This window comes from Aegilops tauschii, chromosome 2 (assembly GCF_002575655.3).
Source record: "Aegilops tauschii subsp. strangulata cultivar AL8/78 chromosome 2, Aet v6.0, whole genome shotgun sequence".
Classification (NCBI taxonomy): domain Eukaryota; kingdom Viridiplantae; phylum Streptophyta; class Magnoliopsida; order Poales; family Poaceae; genus Aegilops; species Aegilops tauschii.
The window spans coordinates 442,934,204-442,957,372 of NC_053036.3; the positions used below are offsets into that span (position 1 = coordinate 442,934,204).

A 23,169-nucleotide genomic window follows, 5' to 3' on the forward strand; every position below is an offset into this window, starting at 1 on the left:
TTGGCATATAGTTGATGCTCTCGTAGCTTTTCCAGCACAAGACGAAGGTGTTCAGCATGTTCTTCTTTGTTCTTGGAAAATACCAGGATATCATTCAGATAAACCACCACGAACTTGTCGAGGTAATCCATGAATATATAGTTCATCAAACGAGAGAAGGTGGCTGGAGCATTGGTTAAGCCGAAAGACATGACGGTGTACTCGTATGATCCATATCGAGTCACGAAGGCGGTCTTTGGGATATCCTCTTCACGAACACGGATCTGGTGGTAACCCAACCTCAAGTCGAGTTTCGAGAACACTGACGAACCAGCCAATTGATCATACAGATAATTGATCCGAGGAAGAGGATATTTATTCTGTATGGTAGCTTGGTTTATAGGACGGTAGTCTTGGACTAATCGGTTTGTCCCATCCTTCTTCTTAACAAAGAGAGAAGGTGCTCCCCAAGGAGAGCAACTTGGGCGAATGAAACCACTACGAAGAGATTTGTCGATTTCCTCCTTAAGTTCAAGGAGCTCATGAGGTGGCATTTTGTAGGGTCGTTTGGCAATAGGAACGGTGCCTGGTTTCAAGTCGATGACGAATTCGACAGCTCTAGCAGGGGGAATCCCTGGTAGTTCTTCAGGAAAGACGTCTTGGAATTCGCGAACGACAGGGATGTTTTCAATGCCCTCGAGTGGTGCAGTATTCAATGCATTCAAGGCATAAAGCCGTGCCTCGGCATTTTGAATCAGACGAGCATTGTAGCTTATTATTTCATCGGAAGGGTGTAGCAGATGGACGGTCTTAGTGGCGCAAACTATAGAAGCAGTATGCGCTTTCAACCAGTCCATCCCCAGAATGAGGTCAATGTTAGACGACTTCAGGATAATGGGAGAGGCATAAAATTCCAGCCCTTCGATTTCCACGGGGACGTCGATGCCAACCAAGGAGGTTTGACATTGTCCCACGGGGGTTTTGACCACTACCGAAGTGTTCATCTCCTCACATTTAACGTCATGCTTGTATGCAAAATCTTCTGACATGAATGAATGCGATGCACCTGTATCAAATAAAACAGATGTTGTTACTGAATTTACGAGAAGAGTACCCATCACGGTATCTGGCTGGTCTTGAGCTTCATTGAGATCAACGTGGTTGGCATGAACACGACCATAAGACTTGGCATTGTTGTTGTGGGGCTGGTTGTTTCCACGGCCAGTTGCTGGAAGGGCCGGTTGACTCTGATTCTAATTCTGATAGCAGTTCCTGGCAAAGTGACCCGGTTGACCACACTTGTAGCACAGACCATTATCGGGAGTGGGAACAGGAGCTCCAGGTGGTGGAGCTGGAAGCTTTGGCTGCCTAGATGGTGGAGGAGGCAGACGCGGTGCAGCATAAGATTGCTTTGGAGCAGGTGCATTTGGACGGTACATGCTGTTCGGGATCCATATCTTGCGCTTCTGCGAGGGCGGGCCCGAAGATGAGCCCGTGTCACGGTTGCGCCTCTGAGAGCTCTGGTATTCCTGCAGACCAGTCTCGACATTGATGGCCTTATTCACCAAGGTGGCGAAATCGGCGAAGTCATGCACTAGAAGTGCGAGCTTGATGTCAGCTTGTAGTCCATCGCGAAACTTCTCCTGTCTGCGAGCATCAGTTGCAACGTCTTCTTCAGCATAGCAGGACAAGTCCAGAAACTCCCGCTGATAAGCTTCGACAGTTTTGTTGCCTTGGGTGAGGTTGCGGAACTCACGCTTCTTCCCGTCCATGACTCCCTGAGGAATGAAGCGGGCACGGAAAGCAGCTTGGAAGTCTGGCCAGGTGATGATTGTTCCAGCTGGCAGAGTACGCCTGTGGCTGTCCCACCATTGAGCTGCGGGTCCCTTTAAGAAGAAGGAAGCAAAGGTGACATAACTGGCAGGGGCTACATCAGCAGACTCCATCTCATAGGTGATGTCACGGAGCCAGTCATCAGCATCCAGAGGCTGAGTTGAGCTGCGATAGATGGTTGGGTTGAGGCGTATGAAATCTTGCAGAGTCACTTGGGCTGGCTGCTGGTTCATATTGGGGCGAGGGAACTGAGCCATCATATTTTCCATAAATTGGCGGTTCAGTTCGAACTGTTGGATCATTCCAGCCATGTACTCAGGCGGTGGTGGGGCATTGCCACCACTACCACGACCACTTGGTCTAACCATCCTGCTAATATATAACAGGGGTAGTTCAGCATCGAGAAATTTGAAAAGTCAAGAATCATTCATGATGAAACATGCATAATGAAAGGAAATGATAGCTACTACACAGTAGTCGGCATAACTTACAAAAGGGGTCATGCATAGAGTTCAGTACATAGTCTAAAGACATCATAGGCGGTACACAGGCTCGCGACGAAGGCACCTAACACTAATAGGCGAGACTACCTCAGTCCCAGGTGGAACTGTGGAGGTAAGTGTAGCCTGAGAGCTGTTAGTGTCGCATCGGGAACTCCACGTCAGCATCCTGGGGTCCGCGGATACTCTGATGCAGAACCCGACACTCAAGTGGCAGAAGAGGACCAAGTAGGGGAGAGTAGCCTCCCACATCTGGCCAACCGACACCCTGGGGCATCACAGTCCTAGCTGGGTAGACCGCAGAACGCGGCAGATCACCAGATCGGACACGGGGGTGCAACAGCGTCAGAGCTCGGTAAAGGTGCTGTCGGGTGGTGTACAACTCGTGGCGAAGAGCTCGGTTAGCTCGATCCAGCCCATCAGCATGCAGAACCAGGTTCTGATGGTAGAAGGGCTCTCGGGTGACAGTGGAGTAGGCAGCAGTGTAGTATCCCTCCGCACCAACATCGGATGCGATAGCAATGTGCCTGAAAGGGGAGGTGTCCAACTCCCGATACTCTCCACGAAGACGTGTCAGAGCAGCATAAGCTGCATCGTGAACTCCCATATCGATGGTCACTCCAACACCATGAGCGGTGTGCAACACAGCAGTGGAGTCATACTCCCGAGAGTACAGGTGGACGATGGCACGGTACTGCTCCTGGTTAAAGTCCTGGTACTCCTCGTAGATGGTGTACTCAGGGTGCCAGCGATAACCCAGATAGGTCATCATCTCAGCTAGCACAGCAGGTGATCCCGAGGCACCAATGGCCGTCGTGTGGCGCACGACCTGCCTCGTGGGTTCCATCTGAAAACAAAGATGTTTCAAAGGAGTCAAACGACAGTGTGGAAATTATTCCAACAGCTATTCTAAGGAATAACTATGGCTTATCCAACTTTGGGGTGAATGTGGTCACAGGATCCTAGTTTTAGAGTTAGTAAAATCGTTTAACCCGAGTAGGAGAGAGTTCAGAGTCCCAGAGTAAAGGTCGAGGAGTAAAAGATCCTAGTACCACCCAATTGGCGACGTGGGCCCGTAAGACACACAACCATGTTAGTAAAGAGTTTTGCAATGTCTAGACTCGACTTCGGCCAAGGAGTGTGGAAGGCGGATTCCTACAGGCAGTCGGCTCTGATACCAACTTGTGACGCCCCCGATTCAATCGTACACTAATCATACACGCAAACGTGTACGATCAAGATCAGGGACTCACGGGAAGATATCACAACACAACTCTACAAATAAAATAAGTCATACAAGCATCATAATACAAGCCAGGGGCCTCGAGGGCTCGAATACAAGTGCTCGATCATAGACGAGTCAGCGGAAGCAACAATATCTGAGTACAGACATAAGTTAAACAAGTTGCCATAAGATGGCTAGCACAAACTGGGATACAGATCGAAAGAGGCGCATGCCTCCTGCCTGGGATCCTCCTAAGCTACTCCCGGTCGTCGTCAGCTGCCTGAACGTAGTAGTAGGCACCTCCAGAGTAGTAGGAGTCGTCGTCGACAGTGGCGTCTGGCTCCTGGGCTCCAGCATCTGGTTGCAACAACCAGAAAGGAAGGAAGGGGGAAAAGAGGGGGAAATGCAACCGTGAGTACTCATCCAAAGTACTCGCAAGCAAGGAGCTACACTACATCTGCATGGGTATATGTGTAAAGGGCCATATCAGTGGACTGAACTGCAGAATGCCAGAACAAGAGGGGGATATCTAATCCGTTCGAAGACTACGCTTCTGGCAGCCTCCATCTTGCAGCATATAGAAGAGAGTAGACTGAAGACCTCCAAGTAGCATCGCATAGCATAATCCTACCCGGCGATCCTCTCCTCGTCGCCCTGTTAGAGAGCGATCACCGGGTTGTATCTGGCACTTGGAAGGGTGTGTTTTATTAAGTATCCGGTTCTAGTTGTCATAAGGTCAAGGTACAACTCCAAGTCGTCCTGTTACCGAAGATCGCGGCTATTCGAATAGATTAAACTTCCCTGCAGGGGTGCACCACGTAACCCAACACGCTTGATCCCATTCGGCCGCACACACTTTCCTGGGTCATGCCCGGCCTCGGAAGATCAACACGTCGCAGCCCTACCTAAGCACAACAGAGCGGTCAGCACGCCGGTCTAATCCTAAGCGCACAGGGGTCTGGGCCCATCGCCCATAGCACACCTGCATGTTGCGTACGCGGCCGCGAGCAGACCTAGCAATCCACACGATCACGGTGATTACGTCATCACGGTCCAACACAACGCGCGCCACTCAGTCGCTGACGTCAAGAAGGCTTCGGCTGATACCACGACGCCGGGATACCCATAACTACTCCCACGTAGATGGTTAGTGCGTATAGACCAAATGGCCAGACTCAGATCAAATATCAAGAACTCGTAAGCGTGTTATTCTGAAATAACCGCGGACGCCGACCAGGGCCAGGCCCACCTCTCTCCTAGGTGGTCTCAACCTGCCCTGTCGCTCCGCCACAAAGCTCCACTCGCGGGTACTCCTACGAGCTGACCCGACTTTAGTCACCACATGTGTCATGTATTAAAGTATAGTATATACCCGTGATCACCTCCCGAAGTGATCACGGCCCAGTAGTATAGCATAGCAGACGGACAAGAAAGTAGGGCCACTGATGAAAAACTAGCATCCTATACTAGGCAAGTAGGATTGCAGGTAAAGGTAACACAGTAGGAGCAAAGACAGGCTATGCATCAGAATAGGATTAACGGAAAGCAGTAACATTGCTACACTACTCTAATGCAAGCAGTATAGAGAAGAGTAGGCGATATCTCGTGATCAAGGGGTGGGCTTGCCTGGTTGCTCTGGCAAGGAGGGGTCGTCAACGCCGTAGTCGTACTGGGTAGCAGCGGCGTCGGTCTCGGTGTCTAGCGAGAGAAGAGGGGGAAGAAACAATAAATATAATGCAAACATATGCATGACGATGCATGTCAAAGCAACGCGGTGTTAGGTGAGCCCCAACGCGGTAAGGGGTGATACCGACGAAGGGGGGGAAACATCCGGGAAAGTATCCCCGGTGTTTCGCGTTTTCGGGCAGAGTTGCCGGAGGGGGAAAGTTGCGAGTGTGATAGGTTAGGGAGGTGTGGCGGACGAACGGGATGCGTATCCGGAATTGTCTCGTCGTTCTGAACAACTTTCATGTTGAAAATATTTTAATCCGAGTTACGATTTATTTTATATTGATTTTAAAAGAATTTATTAATTTAATTAATTAATTAATTAATTAATTATTTTATATTATTAAACGTTCTAGGGGCGGGCCGGCGGCAGTGGCACGGTAGTACTGCCTGTCAAGCGGTAGTACCGCGCGGGCGGGCGGTAGTACCGCGCGGGCGTCGGGCGGCAGAGTGAGCAGTGGCGGGGAGCGCGGTTGGGAGGCGCGGGCGCGCGCGTCGCCGCGAGTAGGCAGCAGCACCGCACGAGCAGCAGCAAGCACGCGGGCAGGGGCGCGGCCGGGAGCAGCGATGGCCGTGGCGGAGGCAGTGCAGAAACGGGGCGCGACGAGCGCGGGGAGGCCGCGAGCGAGCACGGCCTCGGGGGCGCAGTGACAGGGGAAGAGGGGAGAGGAGGAGAGCGCTCACGGCGGGGCCGTAGGGTAAATGGCAGCGGGCTCGACGGAGGTCGGGGACGGCGGCGGAGAGGAGCAGTCCGGCGACGATCCGGTGAGGGCGGTCCGCCGAGGGAGAGGACGAGGCGGACGACGGCGACGGGGCGAGCTCCGGCGAGGCAGTCCCAGCGGCGGGGACGGGCGCCGACGTCGGGGGCTTCGGCCCGATCTAGTTCCGGATGGGGGGGATGGGGAGCGAGAGGGAGAGTGAGGGGATAGGGCTAGGGTTTGCTCGCGTGGGGAGTAGTAGCGGGCGCGGCTGGGCCGGCCTGGCGGCCTGGTGGCCTGCTGGGCCGAGGGCCGGGGGGTTTCTCTTTTCTCTTTTCTTTTGCTTTTCTGTTTTATTTTGTTTTCTTTTATTTCTTTTCTGTTATATTTAATTTAGGGCATTTATGTAATTTATAAAATTGTGTCATCTACACCATAATTACCATGACAATATTTGGCATCCATCGAACATTTTTGTTTTGATGTTTGAAAATTTTTATTGTTTGATTTAATTTTAAATTTGAATTTGACTCCGTTTCGAAATGCTGCGAGGTTAGCAACAGTAACTGAGGTGACGTGGCATGATTAGCGTGAGATTACTGTAGCATGATTACCCGGGCGTTACACCTGTCATGAAGCGCGGCCACGTGGTAAGGCATCGGTTTTTTGGTCCCGTTACTCAGAGGTTTGAATTGGTACGACTGGAATGTTAATCCGACCAATACATGTCGGGTGGATAGGGCTATTTAGCCGTTGAGTCATGACAAAGGCACATAATAATTACTAACTAATGCAGTTGCTATTGTGCAATAATATCGTTAATTGTCCGGCATGTGTTCCGCCACGTGCAACTGCTATACCCGAGATATCTGGTTTTGGTAAGTTGCCGATATGCAACTGAATGGCGGGAGTACTTAGAACTATATTAACTAATCACTACATACACCTATTGATTGACGAGCACGCAATACCACAAAAATATATTAAAAAGCTTAAAATAAATCTAGAAAATGCAACCACCCGCATCAAAAAGGTCTGGACTTGAACATTGGTGTGCAGGTTATACCATAAGAAATCTACCCATCCAAGCTTATTCGAAGACTTTCCGGCTGCCATCGACAAGGTTAGGTCGGCTCTGATATGGGAGGGACGACAGCGACGCGTCAGCTGCTTGTTCTGACGGCGGCCATGGTCATTTCGTGGACCATGGACCTAAATGTAATTTTATTATTTTTGAGGTGTTTTTGTACTTTCGATGAATCTTCATAATAGACTTGATCCTTTTTGCAAAAAAGAAAATAAAAACAATACAATTGAAGACGGATTAAACATGCGGACCATAAATGTCAATGATAGTAGCAAGTTATTCTAGTTAAGATAACCTCTAAACAAGTCGGTGGTCTAGGATCAACTGCGATCTTAAAAGCAAAAGGTACAAACCAAAGAAAATAAGGTCAGGATTTGTTCATGCCATCACTGCGAAGTCAAAGTTGAAACTTCTGTGCAGTGGTTACTCTATTGAGAGCATTGTGGATGGAGCACATGGCTTGGAGGTTCTGTGCAATGGTTCTCCGGTGCTTGTCGCTGGTCCGAATTGATCTTCATGTGCGCAACGTACGCAGCTGCCGATGAATCCAAGACGATGGCTTTCTCGGGTCTGACTGAGTCCCACTACCCATTAGACATCTCCTATTAGGCAATCATGAATGGCTGGTGCATTGTCAAGGAAAACTTAATCGAAGTTGTTGCTCTTCAACGTGTCTGCCGTTGGTCGAGATGCGGCATGTAGATTTGTTAGGGCTGGCTCCTTTATGTTGTGTTTGTAGTAGTTATGGTGGCTAATAGTTTGATTAGCTCGGGTGTGAAATTTTGACTATGTTTGTTGTTCGCATCAAGTTGTAATCTCATGTATTTGTCTTTTATAAAAAATGGTACACCTAGATGTACTAAAAAAAGATGAAACTTCGGAGAAACAAGTACTCGTATTGCGCATCCTTAGAAAAAATGCATAGTTCAAGCAAACCTCTCGGTCTTTTGAACCGCAAGGAAACTTTCACTTGGTTCACCGCGTGCCTTCTCCACGGGCAAGTGCCAACCGCCAAATCTATTTTGTGCAAAACATGGAGTGCTCTTCTTTCTGGTCACCCCTCACCGTCCTCGATCGTCACGCCGCACCCACTGACACGTGGGACCCGCAGCTGATGTAAGTGCGGCCAGCTTATCGCGTGCACGTAAGCGTATAGAGCCAGCCATGGATTACGTAGCAGCGACGAGAGACCCCGCTAGAGCCAAGGCATTTGATGCACGGATGGATGGATAGAGCCGTCGCAGACGGACGGATGGGCGTTGTCTGTTGGCCGCCACCGTGGGCCTACACGTGTAGCACGTGGCCCGCACACGTGGTGCTCTGCGTGACGGAGCGACGCCGCCGGATGGCGCCCGATCGGGCGTGCGCGTCCCGGAACCGCACGGGGATAAGCGTGACCGCGTACGTGGTGGACCGGTTCCACGGAGCCACTTCCTACCGCCCCGGCGCTATCGCTCTGGATTCGCTGGTTGGGCTTGGATGGCCGAGCTTCTGATTCGGCTGGCAAGCAGCTAGAGATCGAGATAGAGTCGTTGAGTCCATTAAAAAAGGGCAGATTATTTTTCTCCATCGCGAAATGGAAAATGCGGCTCGAGATTAACGATTTTATTTTTTGTAGTACACGAGACGTACCAAAAAAAAGTGTTTTCTTCCAGGGAGATAAGGTGTACGCATTAATTAACACATTTCTTGATTAGTTGCGCGACCGTGACGTGATGTGATCGGTTGGGCCATAGTGGAACGTGGGATTTGGGCCATTCGCGTTTGGTGGCTCCGGTTTGTTTCCGAAGGGAAAAAAGGCCATTACCTGCCGCTGGGCAGCAACCCGGCCATGAATGCGACGTCTTCTTTCCCGTTGTTTGGTTTTCCACGGTCCATGCTCGGCAGCGGCAGCTCCGGACCTCTCGTTCTCCTCCTCCTCTACGTGGCGTCAGGGGAGGCGCCCGCACCGGCAGCACTTCAACACGTCTCCGGCGCGGGGGCTCCTTCGCGGCGAAGCACGGGTCGCCCTCGGTCCGGCAGACGACCCGATCTGCCTTGCCTGCGCAGGGTCAGAGTGGATGGATTCCTTTTTCACTACTTGTAGGTTGTAGCCAGTGGTTTCTGTCAGCGCTTACGTGCGCGTCGCGGGGCGCGGCACGTTGCGCGTGTCGCGGCTTGGCGGGCACGAAAGCTTCCGTCCGGTCCTCGTCGACCGGGAAAAGTCGGGTGCGGGTGCGGCCGTGACCGGTGCAGCACTACGGCAGGCACACGCGCTCGTGTAGTCGTGTGCCTGGTGGCAGCGTGAGGAGGAGGGAGGGCGCGCGCGCGGCGAGAAGGCCACTCGTTTTGTTGCGCCATTTTTTCTTTTCTGCCTGCCGAAGGAAAGCAAAAGCGGGGATTGTCTTTCGATCTGGTACTGAGTGCGTACGTGATGTTGGTTGACGCACTCGCGTGGCTTGCTTCGTTCCCGAGTTGGTCTCTTCGTTCCTTTCGATGTTTCCGATGTATAGTCGGCTGGCGGTGCGCCGAGCAGTCTGACGGCCCCGATGTTTCTTCTTTGCTCGTGGACGCTAGTCAGGAACCACGCGCGGGGCAAAGGGGTAGCTCACAGGTAGATGGCCCTCTGGGTCGGGCTGCGACGGCTGGGGGGAGCGGCGCGGGGATGAACAGGGAGGTTGGGCTCGGGGGCACTGTGGTCGCGCTCTGGGGCACGCCGCACTCGTGGTCACCATGGTAAAAGCATGCTCCGGGGTGCCAAGGGGTTTAAGACCTTGTCTGGGAGGTTGTTCGTTGCTGGTTTGAGCATCAGGGAGGGAGGAGAGCCCCGGGCGTGCAACATGATAGTGCAAACGTTTTCAAACCCCAAAACAACAGCAAAATGTTGGTGATTGGCAATTGGTCATGGTCATCAAGCCTGGATCTGAAGTTCCTCTCAGGTGGCTTGTCTGGGATGGGGATTCAACTTGCAAAATTCATATAAAAAGGATCAGTGAAAAAACACTTGTTTCACAAAAAGTGCCAAAAAGGACAGGACTTTTTTTTGGATGATCTTCTCCAAACTAGAGCAAATCTGGATCCAAGCTTTGCTTATATATGCTTTATTTATATGCATATATGAGAGTGACTAGAAATAATTTCAGAGTTTCAGCATCACCAGAAAATATAGGTGCTTCACAATGGCATCAAATGGGCAGACTGGTTTCTGGGGGCTCCCTTAAAAATGAGATAAATCTTGGGTCATTGCTTGGTTGTATCTGGCATTATATTCATAGGAGAAGGTCCATGAAGCTGCGGAAGAAGCATTCCTTCAGAGTTTCAAGTGTATCCTCTGAAACAAAAGAGGGTTTCAGAGGTAGAAAACGCAACGTCCACTATATACCACTAATCATCCACCAAGTCAACAAAAACATCGTCATAAAACTAATTGGTCGTTGACACAAAACAAAGGGAAATCCATGTGGAAAACTGACATGAATGGATCGTACAATAAACGTTGACCACACTATCAATTAATCAGTATCAAAGGAATGAAATCCCTTCTACGAGTTGCTATGGATGTCAGCAATAGGTCAATTCAGGCAGTTGAAACAACAGGGAGGGATAAGAAGTTTACCTGTGGTTCTAGGAAGCAAAATTTAGACCTAACAACAAACGACATAGCCACCGGACTCATAGAAAGCTTAGTGAGTACTGCAAACACCCCAAATACTGACTATTGAGAAGACCACTGGATAAAAGAAGGTAAAGTCAATTCTTCAGTTCAAGGAAGAGAGACACGAGCCATATATATTGCAAACAGTTGAGTACTAAGAAGAACCAAGAGATAATAAATAAAATAAAACAAAGTCAATTCCTCAGCCCAATACAATAGACACATGGTGCAGATTAGTTGGCTAACATTTGATGATCTCAAGTTTTCCATCAGTTAGCTTAGGATTCAACCGACACTAAAAGTAATATGAGGGTTGGACTAGTGCGGATCCATCCCACCACACTCACTCACTGCTGCTACACTGGGAAAAAAAAATGCCAATGCATTGCTGGCCGGTAAATCATATCTTCAAAAGAGCTCAACATCCACTGGCATTATCTTTTCTCAGAGAACAAGACGAGACTATTTTACTTCAAGTTTCAACTACTAGTGGTCATGCATGTACCTGCTGTTCAATAGTTCATCCAGTGACCTGTCACCTGTGTTACTTTCAACTACTGTTCTCTGCATACTTTCAACCTGTATCATCGTATGATCCAATGAACAGGATAATATATGTGTAAATGCACAGCATCTACCCGGAAAAAATATGTAAAGAAACTACACAAGCCATTTAGAGACAGCAACATCAAACTGTGTCAGAAATATGTATATGCAGAGAATTTATCTATGCGCCCTCTGTTCTTAACAGCAATGGTGCTGCAGATTGGGTCTCTGCAATAATTCCCAGAAATACAAGGAACAAGTTAAAAGTGTAATTAGTTCATGGGGTTGAAGAATAGATCCCAGGGAGCATTACTTCCTTACCCTGATTTGACCCTGGCCTCGAGTGGCCATCTTTAACCAAATAGAAAACCCGTCTTTTGCCCAGTGCATGACATTGCAAAATAAATAAAGCATACAGAGAACAAGAAGGCACGGCGACAAGTTCAACAGTCCAGTTGCAGGAGCTGAATTCAGAACTTTGCAAAAATTGGGCCAACATTTACCGCTGCCAGAAATTAAGCACCAGATTGCATTGCTAAGTAGTAGTAATGCAAGTAGAAGTGGGACACACAGACCAAGTACTGATAATTAAGACAACAAACGGTAGTTCCACTAAAGGTGATCTAACCTAGGATCAACCTGCTTCTTACATGTTACTACAAGGCAAGGCATATCCAAAATAACAAAGCAGGGGACTAGACAGTAATTAGGAGCAATTACTTAGCGAAAGCATAGCCTTGTCAGTTGGTCATCGAGATCCCCAGAGTTGAACGAAGATCTGCCGGCGCCTTATGGAATCTGTTGCAAGGCCAGCCGAGAGTCCGGGATGTTGATGGTGTAGCTGGCGAGAAGGTCGATGATCGTCGAAGGACGGTCAGCAACGAGGACAAACTTCTTGTCCTTCTTGATGAAATCGGCAGTTTCAGAGATCTTCTCTACTTTTCTGTCCTTGATGCCGCACTTGCATATACGAGCGGACGAACCCAGATTTTCAGTGTAGTAGATGCAGTTTGCCTCAATGCCTATGAACTTATCAGCATAGACAGCCAGGCACCTCTGATGACCAATGAAAATGGCATAGTTGTTGATGGTGTCCACATCCTCCAGCTTACTTAACTCGATGTCTGTTTTAAAAATAAAGAACGATCTCTCTGCAGTCCCGACAAGCAGCATTTCTCTACCCAAAGCCACTGGAAAACAAAGGTGGTTTGCATCTGGAGGCATCAGCGATCTGCATAAACGGACAATCACGGCATGCCCTATAGTGTCTGAGTAGACACCACCCACGACCGCATTACGGAAGAAAACATAAGCTGCTTGCTGAGCCTCGTGGACGACGGAACTCTTGTTGTCGGGATAGGCCGAGTAAATCTTGTGAGATGAGTCGCCAAACAAGGTGAGCCCGAGGGCAGAGCTGGCAAGGGAGACAGCAGCGTGTCCCACCTCAGGGGGCACAGGCGCCATGAAACGGATGACGACGCCGGTCAGAGGGTTGAGGACGCTTGCAGAGTGAGGAGGGCTTTTGTCCGCCAGGACCAAGTAGCCATTGCGAGTTGTGGCTACGACGTAGTGGTCGCTGAGCAGCGGGAGCTTTCTATGGACGAAGCGGCCGTTGTCAGTGTTCAGCAGGAGCAGCTTCCCTTCGCTCTGGAAGTCCTCGTTGAGGACGATCCACCGGCGCGGGTGGAAGCGGGGGTCGGAGGTGTCGCTCATGGGGTCGTCGGCGGCGGCGCGCCAGCCGGGGCAAACGGCGCGGAAGTGAATGTAGCAGTCGAGGTCGTTGGTGGACAGGAGGGAGTCGCCGATGCAGCGGACGAGGTCGGGCGGAAGTGTGGACCATTTGGACCAGTCTTCCGCCGTCATGGCCGGAACCACCGGCGAGGCTTGGGGAAAACTTGGGTCTTCCTTAACCCTTTTGGCCTGCGGAAGAAGAGCAGGAGTGGCCAAAGGCGGCGGAACATCACCGGGCGCGGCCGCCATTGCCGTACGCACCAGTTCTTGCGACATTAACGCGCCTCTTCTAGTCTAATCACAAAACCCCAATGTCTGACTCTGATCCTCCCTGTGAAAAACAAAAGGCACAGATTTTTGTAAATAAAACTGAAAATTAGCACACAATCGCACATAAAGGAAGAACTGGAGCAGGATTAGGTTACCAGATCTACAGACCAGAGCGGCAGCAGAGCAGAGCAGATGAGATACAAACGAAATGGAGGAGGATCCGGCTCCGGAATGGAGAGGGGCAAAGAGGGGAGAAGCCGAGAAGCAGCAGCACGCCCAGTCCGGTCGAATTCAATGCCGTGCGTCCAAACTACTTTTTTTTTTAAGATCAAAGCGAAAGCTTTATTACTTAACTTTTTTTTTTGGATTAAGCCAACTTTATTAATCGAAGTCCACAGAGAGTGGGATACAAAATAGGTCATGGGTTGGCCAAGCCACATATGGCGCCCCGGTCCCCTTTTAAGAGAGAATCTAGCTAGGCTATGTGCTTCATAATTTACAGCACGACACTCAAAAGAAAAAGTACATTGAAAAAGGGTAGCTGGAAGGTTGATCTCGGACAGAATGGCACCGTAATGCCCTCTACTACCAGAATTTATATCGGAGACAACTTGCTTACAATCAGAGGCCACAATGTAGTTGTTGATAAGGAGATCCTCTGCCAAACACATTGCCTCCCTGCATGCCATAGCTTCCAAAGAAGCCGGATCATCCACTCCTTCCACCACTAGGGCTGAACTCCCTAGATAATTTCCATTTGAATCATGACAAATTGCAGCTGCTGACCCACCTTTCCCTGGTCGGACTGCAGCGTCAACGTGTATTTTTGCAAAACCCGCCGGAGGTGCCTTGGGTCTCTGCGGTCCCACTGGAACATTTGGTGCACTCGTTCGCCTTACTGTCAGACGGATCATATTAAGCTCGTCACAGTATCTTCTGATGAAAATTTGTGTTGCCTGAGGACTCTGAAAAATCCCCTCATGGATCGCCTTGCGCCTCGCGTGCCAGATTGACCACAGAGTAATCGACAAGAGGGCAAACTGATCATGTGTGAGGGACTCAATAAGTGAGAACAGCCATTGCTTCGCTTTAGGCTCTGTGAGCGCCATCATTTTATGTGCAAGTTCCTCGTCCACCAAGGCCCATACACATCTGGACATTGTGCATTGAATCAACGAATGTTTCCACGAATCTGGCATCCCACATAGCCCGCAGCTACTAGACGTCTTCATATGGCGGTGAGCTCACACATCCTCAGTGGGAAGGGAGTGTTTAGACAATCTCCATAGAAACATCCGAACTTTGCCTGCTACTTCGGTTTTCCACAGTTTTTTCCACATCCCTTCCTCTGACTGCGACGATGACGTTCCTGGTGCCCCATTAAGCCATGCCTCACGGCGCTGTTTGGTTTCAGAAAGCATTCTGTACGCGGATTTAACTGAGAAAGTGCCTTTGCTCTCAAAGTTCCAAGACCAGAAATCATCTATGTTGCGTGTATGGAGAGGAATGCCCAGTATAATATTTGCGTCCATTGGCATGAAGACCTCGTTCACCCTTTGCTTAATGCAGCTAGCTGAGGTTGGATCTATCAATTCTGACACAAGCTGCGGTGGGTTCGCAGAGATGCACCCATAGGGCCGAAGCATCTCTTTCCTTGGGAGCCAATTATCCGTCCATATATTGGTGGTAGCTCCGTATCCGACTCGTCGGATCAGACCCTGCTTCAAAACGTCACGGCCCTAGATTATTGATCTCCAAATGTGGCTCGGGTGACCCCCTAGAGAGGCTTGCAGGATATCACTATTCAGATAGTATATGCTCTTTAGTAATCTGGCACTGAGAGAGCTGGGTTCCTGCAGAAGTTGCCATGCCTGCTTTGCCAACATAGCCAGGTTAAAAAGTTCAAAATCTTTAAAACCAAGACCGCCCATGCCCTTCGGGTGAGTCATAGTTTCCCAAGAGACCCAGTGTGGTTTTCGTTTGCCTTCCTTTGAGCCCCACCAAAACTTCCTGATTAACATATTAAGGTGCTCACATAATCCTCTCGGCAACTTGAAACATGACATGGAAAAGACAGGGACCGATTGTGCAACTGCTTTTACTAGGACCTCCTTGACTGCCGTAGACATGCAATTCTCGATCCACCCCTGCACCTTGCTCCAAAGTCGTTCTTTCAGATACTTAAAGGCCCCATTTTTTGAAGTACCAATATCAGACGGCATGCCAAGGTATTTTTCATTCAACGTCTCATTTGGAACATTTAGCATCGTTTTAATCTCCAAACGTGTGCTTTCTGGAACCCCTTTGCTGAAAAAGATTGAAGATTTATTATAATTGATCCGCTGACCTGAAGCGTGACAGTAAGCTTCCAGAGCTAGGTTCACCTCGGTAGCACCCACACCGTTGGCCTTGAAAAACAGCAGGCTGTCATCAGCGAAAAGGAGGTGGTTTATTGGTGGCGCAGAATGTGCTACCTGTAGACCATGCATGTTTGATGACTCGTCTTTGGATTTTAGGAGGCACAAAAGGCCCTCTGCTGCTATCAAGAACAAGTATGGAGATATCGGGTCCCCTTGTCTGGTTCCTCGAGATGGCTTGAATTCTTCTAATTTTTTGCCATTGAACATAACTGAAAAGGAAACTGTGCTGACCAAGCCCATGACAATATCTACCCAATTTTCAGAGAAACACAACTTGAGCATAATGGCCCGAAGATATGCCCATTCAACTCTGTCATAAGTTTTCATCATGTCAAGTTTGAGTGCACATGATTGATGTTTATTGGCCTTGTTTCTCTTCATGAAGTGCAAACACTCATACGCAGCTATGATGTTATCAGTAATCAGCCTTCCCGGGACAAAAGCCGACTATTCCTCAAAAATGATGTCAGGTAACACTAACTTCAGGCGGTTAGAGATCACCTTTGATGCTATCTTGTATAAGACATTGCACAGACTAATGGGGCGAAATTGTGTTAACAAAGTTGGTTTTTTTACCTTGGGGATTAGGACCAGAACAGTCTCATTGATACTCTCAGCAGATTCAGTACCCTCCACAATTTTGATCACCACCTTTGTCACATCGCTGCCACATAGGTCCCAGTGACGCTGAAAGAAGTGTGCTGGGAAGCCATCAGGACCAGGTGCCTTCACTGGAAACATCTGGAATAGAGCTTTTTTAACCTCATCATCACTGTACGGAGCGTTGAGAGAATCGTTCATTGCTTGCGTCACCTTGGAGGGGACCGTGTCAAGAACTTGTTCCATGTTTAGACCCCCCTCGGAGGTGTAGAGGTTTTTATAAAAAGACGTGGTCATCGCCTCCATTTCCTCCGTATTATCTGTCACCTGGCCATCCGGACGTTGAAGCTGTTTTATTTGGTTTTTTCTCCTTCTTCTGCTGGCTCACAAATGAAAGAAATATGTTTTTTTTTGAGGGAGAACGACAGTGGGAGAGGCTCCCACTGACTTTGTATTACTCACAAAGGAACAATTACATATGTGTTACAAAGGGTTTTGTGGCCCCCGGCCATGCTAGCTATCCACGGTCTTAGTGGCCCAAGTTTACAATGTAATTAGACAGGAAAGGATGAAGATCCTCCCGGCAGTTATGTGTTAGCAGCTCCAAGAGATGCTTGAACCTAGCTAGCCATGCTCCATGGGAGTGCTGAATCCCTCTAAAGTGTTGATTGTTTCTCTCCATCCAGAGACTCCAAGCAGCTAAGAGAAAGATATCCATGAAGAGAGGTTGTCTCCAATTACCCCTACCTCCATGCAGAAGAGCCAGTCTGTTGTCAGCTGTCGGCCATGTCACTCCAACTACATCCCAGCAGTGTTGACTAAAGGGGAAATTGAAGAACAGATGTTCCACCGTTTCCTCTGGAGGGTTTTGATAGAACATGCATGCATAGTTGCCCCCCACGACAACAAAATGTCTGCGTTTGAGCATATTCCTGGTATTCAGGCGATCAACTAGGAGTAGCCACCCAAACATCTTGAATTTGATCGGGCTTTTAGCTTTCCAGAGCCATCTAAACGCCTCATCTGCCACAACCTGTTTGTAGCAGTGATTATAGAACTTCTTGGACGAAAAACGCCCGAGCAGGCATTCCCAGACATCACTGTTATCGGCGGCCAGCCGATTTTGCGGCAACCCCTCCTGGATCTCTTTGATTTCTTCTCTCGCCTGGTGTAACGCCCACGATGCGGCTATATCTCCCACGTGTCGAGGCACGACTTAGAGGCATAACCGCATAGTGGTTTTGTCGCAAGAAGGGTCATCTACACACAGGAGATATAGCCGCATCGTGGGCGTTACAAGTTGGTAATCAGAGCCATCCCCGACTTAGGAGCCCCCTGCTTGATCGAATCGCTGGCGTTGTTGAGTCTAGAAGAAAAATGTTTTGAGTCTTAGGATTATATATATCGGAGAGTAGGATTCTTTTTACTCCTCAGTCCCTTCGTCGCTCTGGTGAGGTCTCCTGACGTAGAAGTTTTTACTATTCGCTCCTCAAATTTCACTAATTTTTTTTAGGATCACGCGGGTATCTTGGAATCGTTCCGATCGATTTGTGACGAGAACATTGTTCTTGGTGCCTCCTGTCATTTAGGGGTTGTGGCAGTGTCCCGGGGAGTTGAGCTCCGAGGTGTTGTCGTCACAATTTTATCGTTGCAGTTCTGGTATACCTGAGTTTCGCTGACATCGAAATCTCTTTTATGCAGTTGTTGGTGAGATCACCTCGACGCCACCCAGTACTGGGGCGGGAGTTCGGGAGTATTGCCATAACTTGTATAACGGATGTTTTTCGAAGGTTGAGGTAAATGATTTTTGAAGGTTTCTTGGTTATGTGTTGACGGATGGATACAGCTGGATCTAGGGATTGTTAGTTTGGGTGATATATTTTGTGTCCCCTGTATCCCCTACACCAGATTGCATAACCAGAAAGTTTCGGGAGTTTATAAGTGGGAATTCAAGTAGCCTTAGGATATCTTTCCGACAGACGCATGATATGAGATTGGGGTTCGACGTCTAGTGGTCCGCCTGTATACGGTTGATTTTACAGTGGTCTCGTTGGGTCTTAAAGAGTCCATGGCTTTGCCGACTCGGGGACGCTTCGTATGTCATGTGCACAGCCTTGTACATGATGGTGCTGTACGATTGAGCCCGTGTGGGCCCCACCACGAAAACTTCGGACGAAATATCTATCATATGTTTGTTCCGGCTTATTCTGCAAGCCAATACTTTATTTTATTTTATATTGTGGTATTTGAGTTGCTTCGAATTCATATGTTCATTCCATATCTTTTCAAGTGGCTTCTCAACTTATGGAAGTGTGATGATTTACTACGGAATTCATTCGTTCATCTTCGTTCGAATGTTTATTGTGAAGACTATATGTTGCAATTTCTGTCCGTTGATTCTACTTATCTATTTGTCCATCAAGATGCTACCGGATGTCACCCTCTTCAGGATGGCTCCGCCAACGCGTCAGAATCCGGATCGCAATGAAGGGAGTCAAGCGAACCCTCCGCCACCACCTCCACCTCCGGAGGCATGGCAGGCAATCATGGCAGCCACCAACGCCAATGCTCAGATGATTCTGCAACTCTTGCAAGAACGTACTCAAGGGCAAGGCAATCAAGGCAATCAAGGTCAAGGCAACAATCAGTTTCACTTTGCCACTCTCAACCAGTTTCTCGCAAATCAGCCCAAGTCTTTCAGCTACTGTGCCGAGGCCACGGATGCCGATGATTGGCTCGTGGACATCAACAAGCATTTCGAATGTAGCAATGTCAGGCCTGAGGACTATGTCAAGTTCGCTTCTTTCCAGCTCAAGGACCAAGCTGCTGATTGGTATCAACAATACAAAGATTCCAGAGGAGGTCGTGTGATCACTTGGACTGACTTCTGTCGGGACTTCAAAGCGCACCACATTCCACAAAGTGTTGTTGAGAGCAAGCGTGAGGAGTTCCGCAATCTCAAGCAAGGAAACATGTCTGTGTATCAATACAACATTCAGTTTCAGAAACTTGCTCGCTTCGCTAAACAAGACGTTCCTGATGAGAAGAGCATGATCTATCACTTCAGAGGTGGCCTTAAAGAGGATCTGCAGTTAGCTCTTGTTCTTGTTGAGCCTACTCACTTTGATCAATTCTAAAATATGGCACTGAAGCAAGAGGCTGCTCAGCTCAAGTGTGAGGCTTCTAAGAAGAGAGTCAGAGACGCAGTTCAGTCTTCTTCTTCCTCACTTGTGACAGCTAAGCAACAGAAGTTCTGGTTCCCTCCTCCTCCTCCGTTTCGTCAGCCTTACCAGCAGAAGAACAAAGGTGGCCATGGTTCTAACAACTCTTCCAACTCTGGCTATCAGAACAAGTCTCAGAATCAAGCTCCCAAGTCCAATGCTCCTTATCAGCGTCCTCTCTCAGAGGTGACTTGCAACAAATGTCAGCAGAAATGTCACTATGCTAACAAGTGCTTCAACCAGAGGCGTCTTCCTCCTCCTCCTCCTGTCAGATCTTCCAGCAATGCAGTGGTCAAGCATAATCCAAAGTCTGCTAAGGTGAACATGATGAATGCAGCTCAAGCGGAGGAATCTACTGATGTGATAATGGGTAATCTCTCAGTTAATGATATTCCTGCAAAAGTTCTTTTTGATACTGGTGCATCGCATTCTTTCTTGTCATACCCATTTGCATCGAAGCACAATGTTGACACAGAGATTTTATCCAAAGTTATGCAAGTTGTTTCTCCGGGAAAGCTCTTGTCTTCTAGTTTGGTTGCTCCCGATGTCTCCATCAAGATGGGCGACTATAAATTCCAGTCTTCTCCAATTGTTCTTGGTGACTCGGATATTGATCTTATTCTCGGGATGGACTGGCTTTCTAAGCACAAGGCTCAACTTGATTGTGCTGCCAGGGAAATTCAATTGACACACTCGTCTGAGGATGTGATTATTTTTGCTGCTCGTGATGAAACCATTCGGTTTTTCTCTCTCAATGAGAAGGGCGAATTGAATGCCATCTCTCAAATTCCAGTCGTTTGCGAGTATCAAGATGTCTTTCCAGAAGAGCTTCCGGGTATGCCTCCTCATCGGCCAGTTGAGTTCGTTATCGAACTAGAGCCTGGCACTGAACCCGTTTGCAAGCGTCCAAACAAGCTTGGACCTAACGAGCTGAAGGAATTGAAGAAGCAGCTCGATGAACAAGAACATCTGGGTTTGATCAGACCGAGTTCTTCTCCATGGGGTTGAGGTGTTCTTTTTGTCAAGAAGAAGGATGGCACGGACCGACTTTGTGTTGACTACCGTCCATTGAACAAGAAGACAATCAAGAACAAGTATCCACTTCCCAACATCAATGAGCTATTTGAGCAACTCAAAGGGGCTAAAGTATTCTCGAAGCTTGACCTTCGTATGGGTTATCATCAGATTCGCATTCGTGAAGAAGATATTCCCAAGACAGCATTCAGAACAAGCTTTGGTTCTTATGAATATACTGTCGTGTCTTTCGGCCTTGTCAATGCTCCTCCGGTGTTCTCTCGGATGATGAATTTCATCTTCAACCCCTATACCAATGAATTCGTTCTGGTGTATCTCGATGATATATTGGTCTTCTCCAAGAATAAGCAAGATCATGCCAAACATTTGCGATTGGTGCTCGACAAGCTCAGAGAGTATCAATTCTATGCGAAGTTCTCTAAATGTGAGTTTTGGCTTGATGAAGTTCTTTTCCTTGGTCACATCATCTCTGCCAAAGGCATCGCTGTTAACCCCGAGAAGGTGTCCGCAGTTCTGGATTGGGAACCTCCTCAAAATGTCAAGCAGCTCCGCAGTTTTCTGGGTCTTGCAAGCTATTGCCGAAGATTCGTTGAGAATTTCTCCAAGATTGCAAAGCCTCTTTCCAACCTCCTACAGAAGCATGTGAAGTATGTCTGGTCTCCTGAGTGTGACGTTGCCTTCAACACTCTCAAAGAGAAACTAGTCACAGCTCCTGTCTTGACTCCTCCTGATGAATCCAAGCCGTATGAAGTTTTCTGTGATGCTTCTCTCCAAGGTCTCAATGCTGTGTTAATGCAAGAGAAGAAAGTTGTGGCCTATACCTCTCGGCAGTTGAAGCCCAACGAGAAGAACTACCCCACTCACGATCTTGAGTTGGCAGCAGTTGTCCATGCATTGATTACGTGGAGACATCTTTTGTTGGGAAGACAAGTGGACATTTTCACTGATCACAAGAGTCTCAAGTATATCTTCACTCAGCCCACCTCAACCTCAGGCAGACTCGATGGGTCGAAATGATTCAAGAGTACAATCCGAGTATCGAATATACTCCAGGCAAGGCTAATGTCATTGCAGATGCTTTAAGCAGGAAAGCTTATTGCAGCAGCTTAATTCTCAAGCCTTTCCAACCGGATCTTTGTGAAGCTTTCCGCAAGCTGAATCTCCAAGTTGTTCCTCAAGGCGTTCTTGCCAACCTCATAGTCTCTCCCACTTTGGAAGATCAAATTCGTGAGGCACAACTCCTTGATGCCATGGTGAAGAAGGTGAAACGTGGTATCGACAAGGGTCTTTCCAAATACAAGTGCTATCGCATTGATGACAGAGACACTTTGTTCTTCGAGGACCGGATTGTGGTTCCGAAAGGTGATCTTAGGAAAGTCATAATGAACGAGGCGCACAATTCTCTCCTTTCCATTCATCCTGGAAGTACGAAGATGTATCAGGACCTCAAGCAATCGTATTGGTGGACTCGAATGAAGCGAGAGATTGCTCAATTCGTGAATGAATGTGATGTCTGCCGAAGAGTGAAAGCAGAACACCAACGACCAGCTGGTCTCCTCCAACCTCTTGCTATCCCAGAATGGAAGTTTGATCATATCGAAATGGACTTCGTGACTGGATTTCCCAAGTCCAAGCGTGGAAATGATGCTATCTTCGTTGTCATTGACAAGCTTTCTAAAGTGGCTCATTTCCTTCCAATTAAAGAATCCATCACAGCAGCTCAGCTGGCAGAGCTTTACACCTCCAGAATTGTCTCCTTGCACGGCATTCCACAATCGATTTCTTCTGATCGTGGAAGCATCTTCACCTCTAAGTTCTGGGACTCCTTCCAGAAGGCCATGGGCACAAACATTCGATTCAGCACAACTTTTCACCCTCAAACTAGTGGCCAAGTCGAGCGAGTTAATCAAATTCTTGAAGATATGCTCAGGGCTTGTGTCATTTCCTTTGGCATGAAATGGGAAGATTGTCTTCCATATGCTGAATTCTCCTACAACAACAGCTTCCAAGCGAGTTCGGGCAAGGCCCCATTCGAGATTCTCTATGGCAGAAAGTGTCGTACTCCTCTCAATTGGTCAGAGACTGGTGAACGCCAACTTCTTGGCAATGACTTAATCACTGAAGTTGAAGAAATGTGTAAAGTCATCCGTGATAATCTCAAAGCCGCGCAATCGCGTCAGAAGAGTTACTATGATAGTAAGCATCGTGATTTGGCTTTCGAGATCGGAGACCATGTCTACCTCCGCGTCTCTCCAATGAAAGGCACTCGTCGCTTCGGTATCAAAGGGAAGCTTGCCCCTAGATACGTGGGTCCTTTCAAGATCATTGGCAAAAGAGGTGACCTCGCCTATCAACTTGAGCTTCCTTCCAACTTCGCGAACGTGCACGATGTGTTCCATGTGTCACAGCTCCGCAAGTGCTTCAAGACGCCCGAGCGCACTATCGACTTCGAAGAGATTGACCTTCAAGAAGATTTGTCTTATCATGAGCAGCCCGTTGCTATTCTTGAAGAAACTAAGCGCAAGACTCGCAACAAGTCTATCAAATTCCTGAAAGTGAAGTGGTCGCACCATTCCGACCGGGAAGCCACCTGGGAACGCGAGGACCATCTCCGTTCCGAATATCCGGAGTTCTTTCAGTCCTAGATCTCGGGGCGAGATCC

General features: G+C 48.4%; 1 protein-coding gene across 2 annotated transcripts; it reads right to left on the minus strand.

Annotated features, from left to right (window-relative positions):
* Positions 1 to 11,728: 11,728 nt before the first annotated feature.
* Positions 11,729 to 13,552, minus strand: LOC109743680 (uncharacterized). 2 transcript variants are annotated; one of them, XM_020302770.4, is made up of 2 exons: positions 13,400 to 13,552; positions 11,729 to 13,292 (listed from the first exon to the last, which is right to left on the minus strand). In XM_020302770.4, exon 2 carries the CDS (start codon positions 13,235 to 13,237, stop codon positions 12,020 to 12,022), a length of 1,218 nt encoding a protein of 405 aa, XP_020158359.1. In that variant the 5' UTR covers positions 13,238 to 13,292; positions 13,400 to 13,552; the 3' UTR covers positions 11,729 to 12,019. The 2 variants fall into 2 exon arrangements, with proteins under 2 accessions (XP_020158359.1, XP_020158358.1); XM_020302769.3 differs by having other exon boundaries at positions 13,387 to 13,543.
* Positions 13,553 to 23,169: the final 9,617 nt, after the last annotated feature.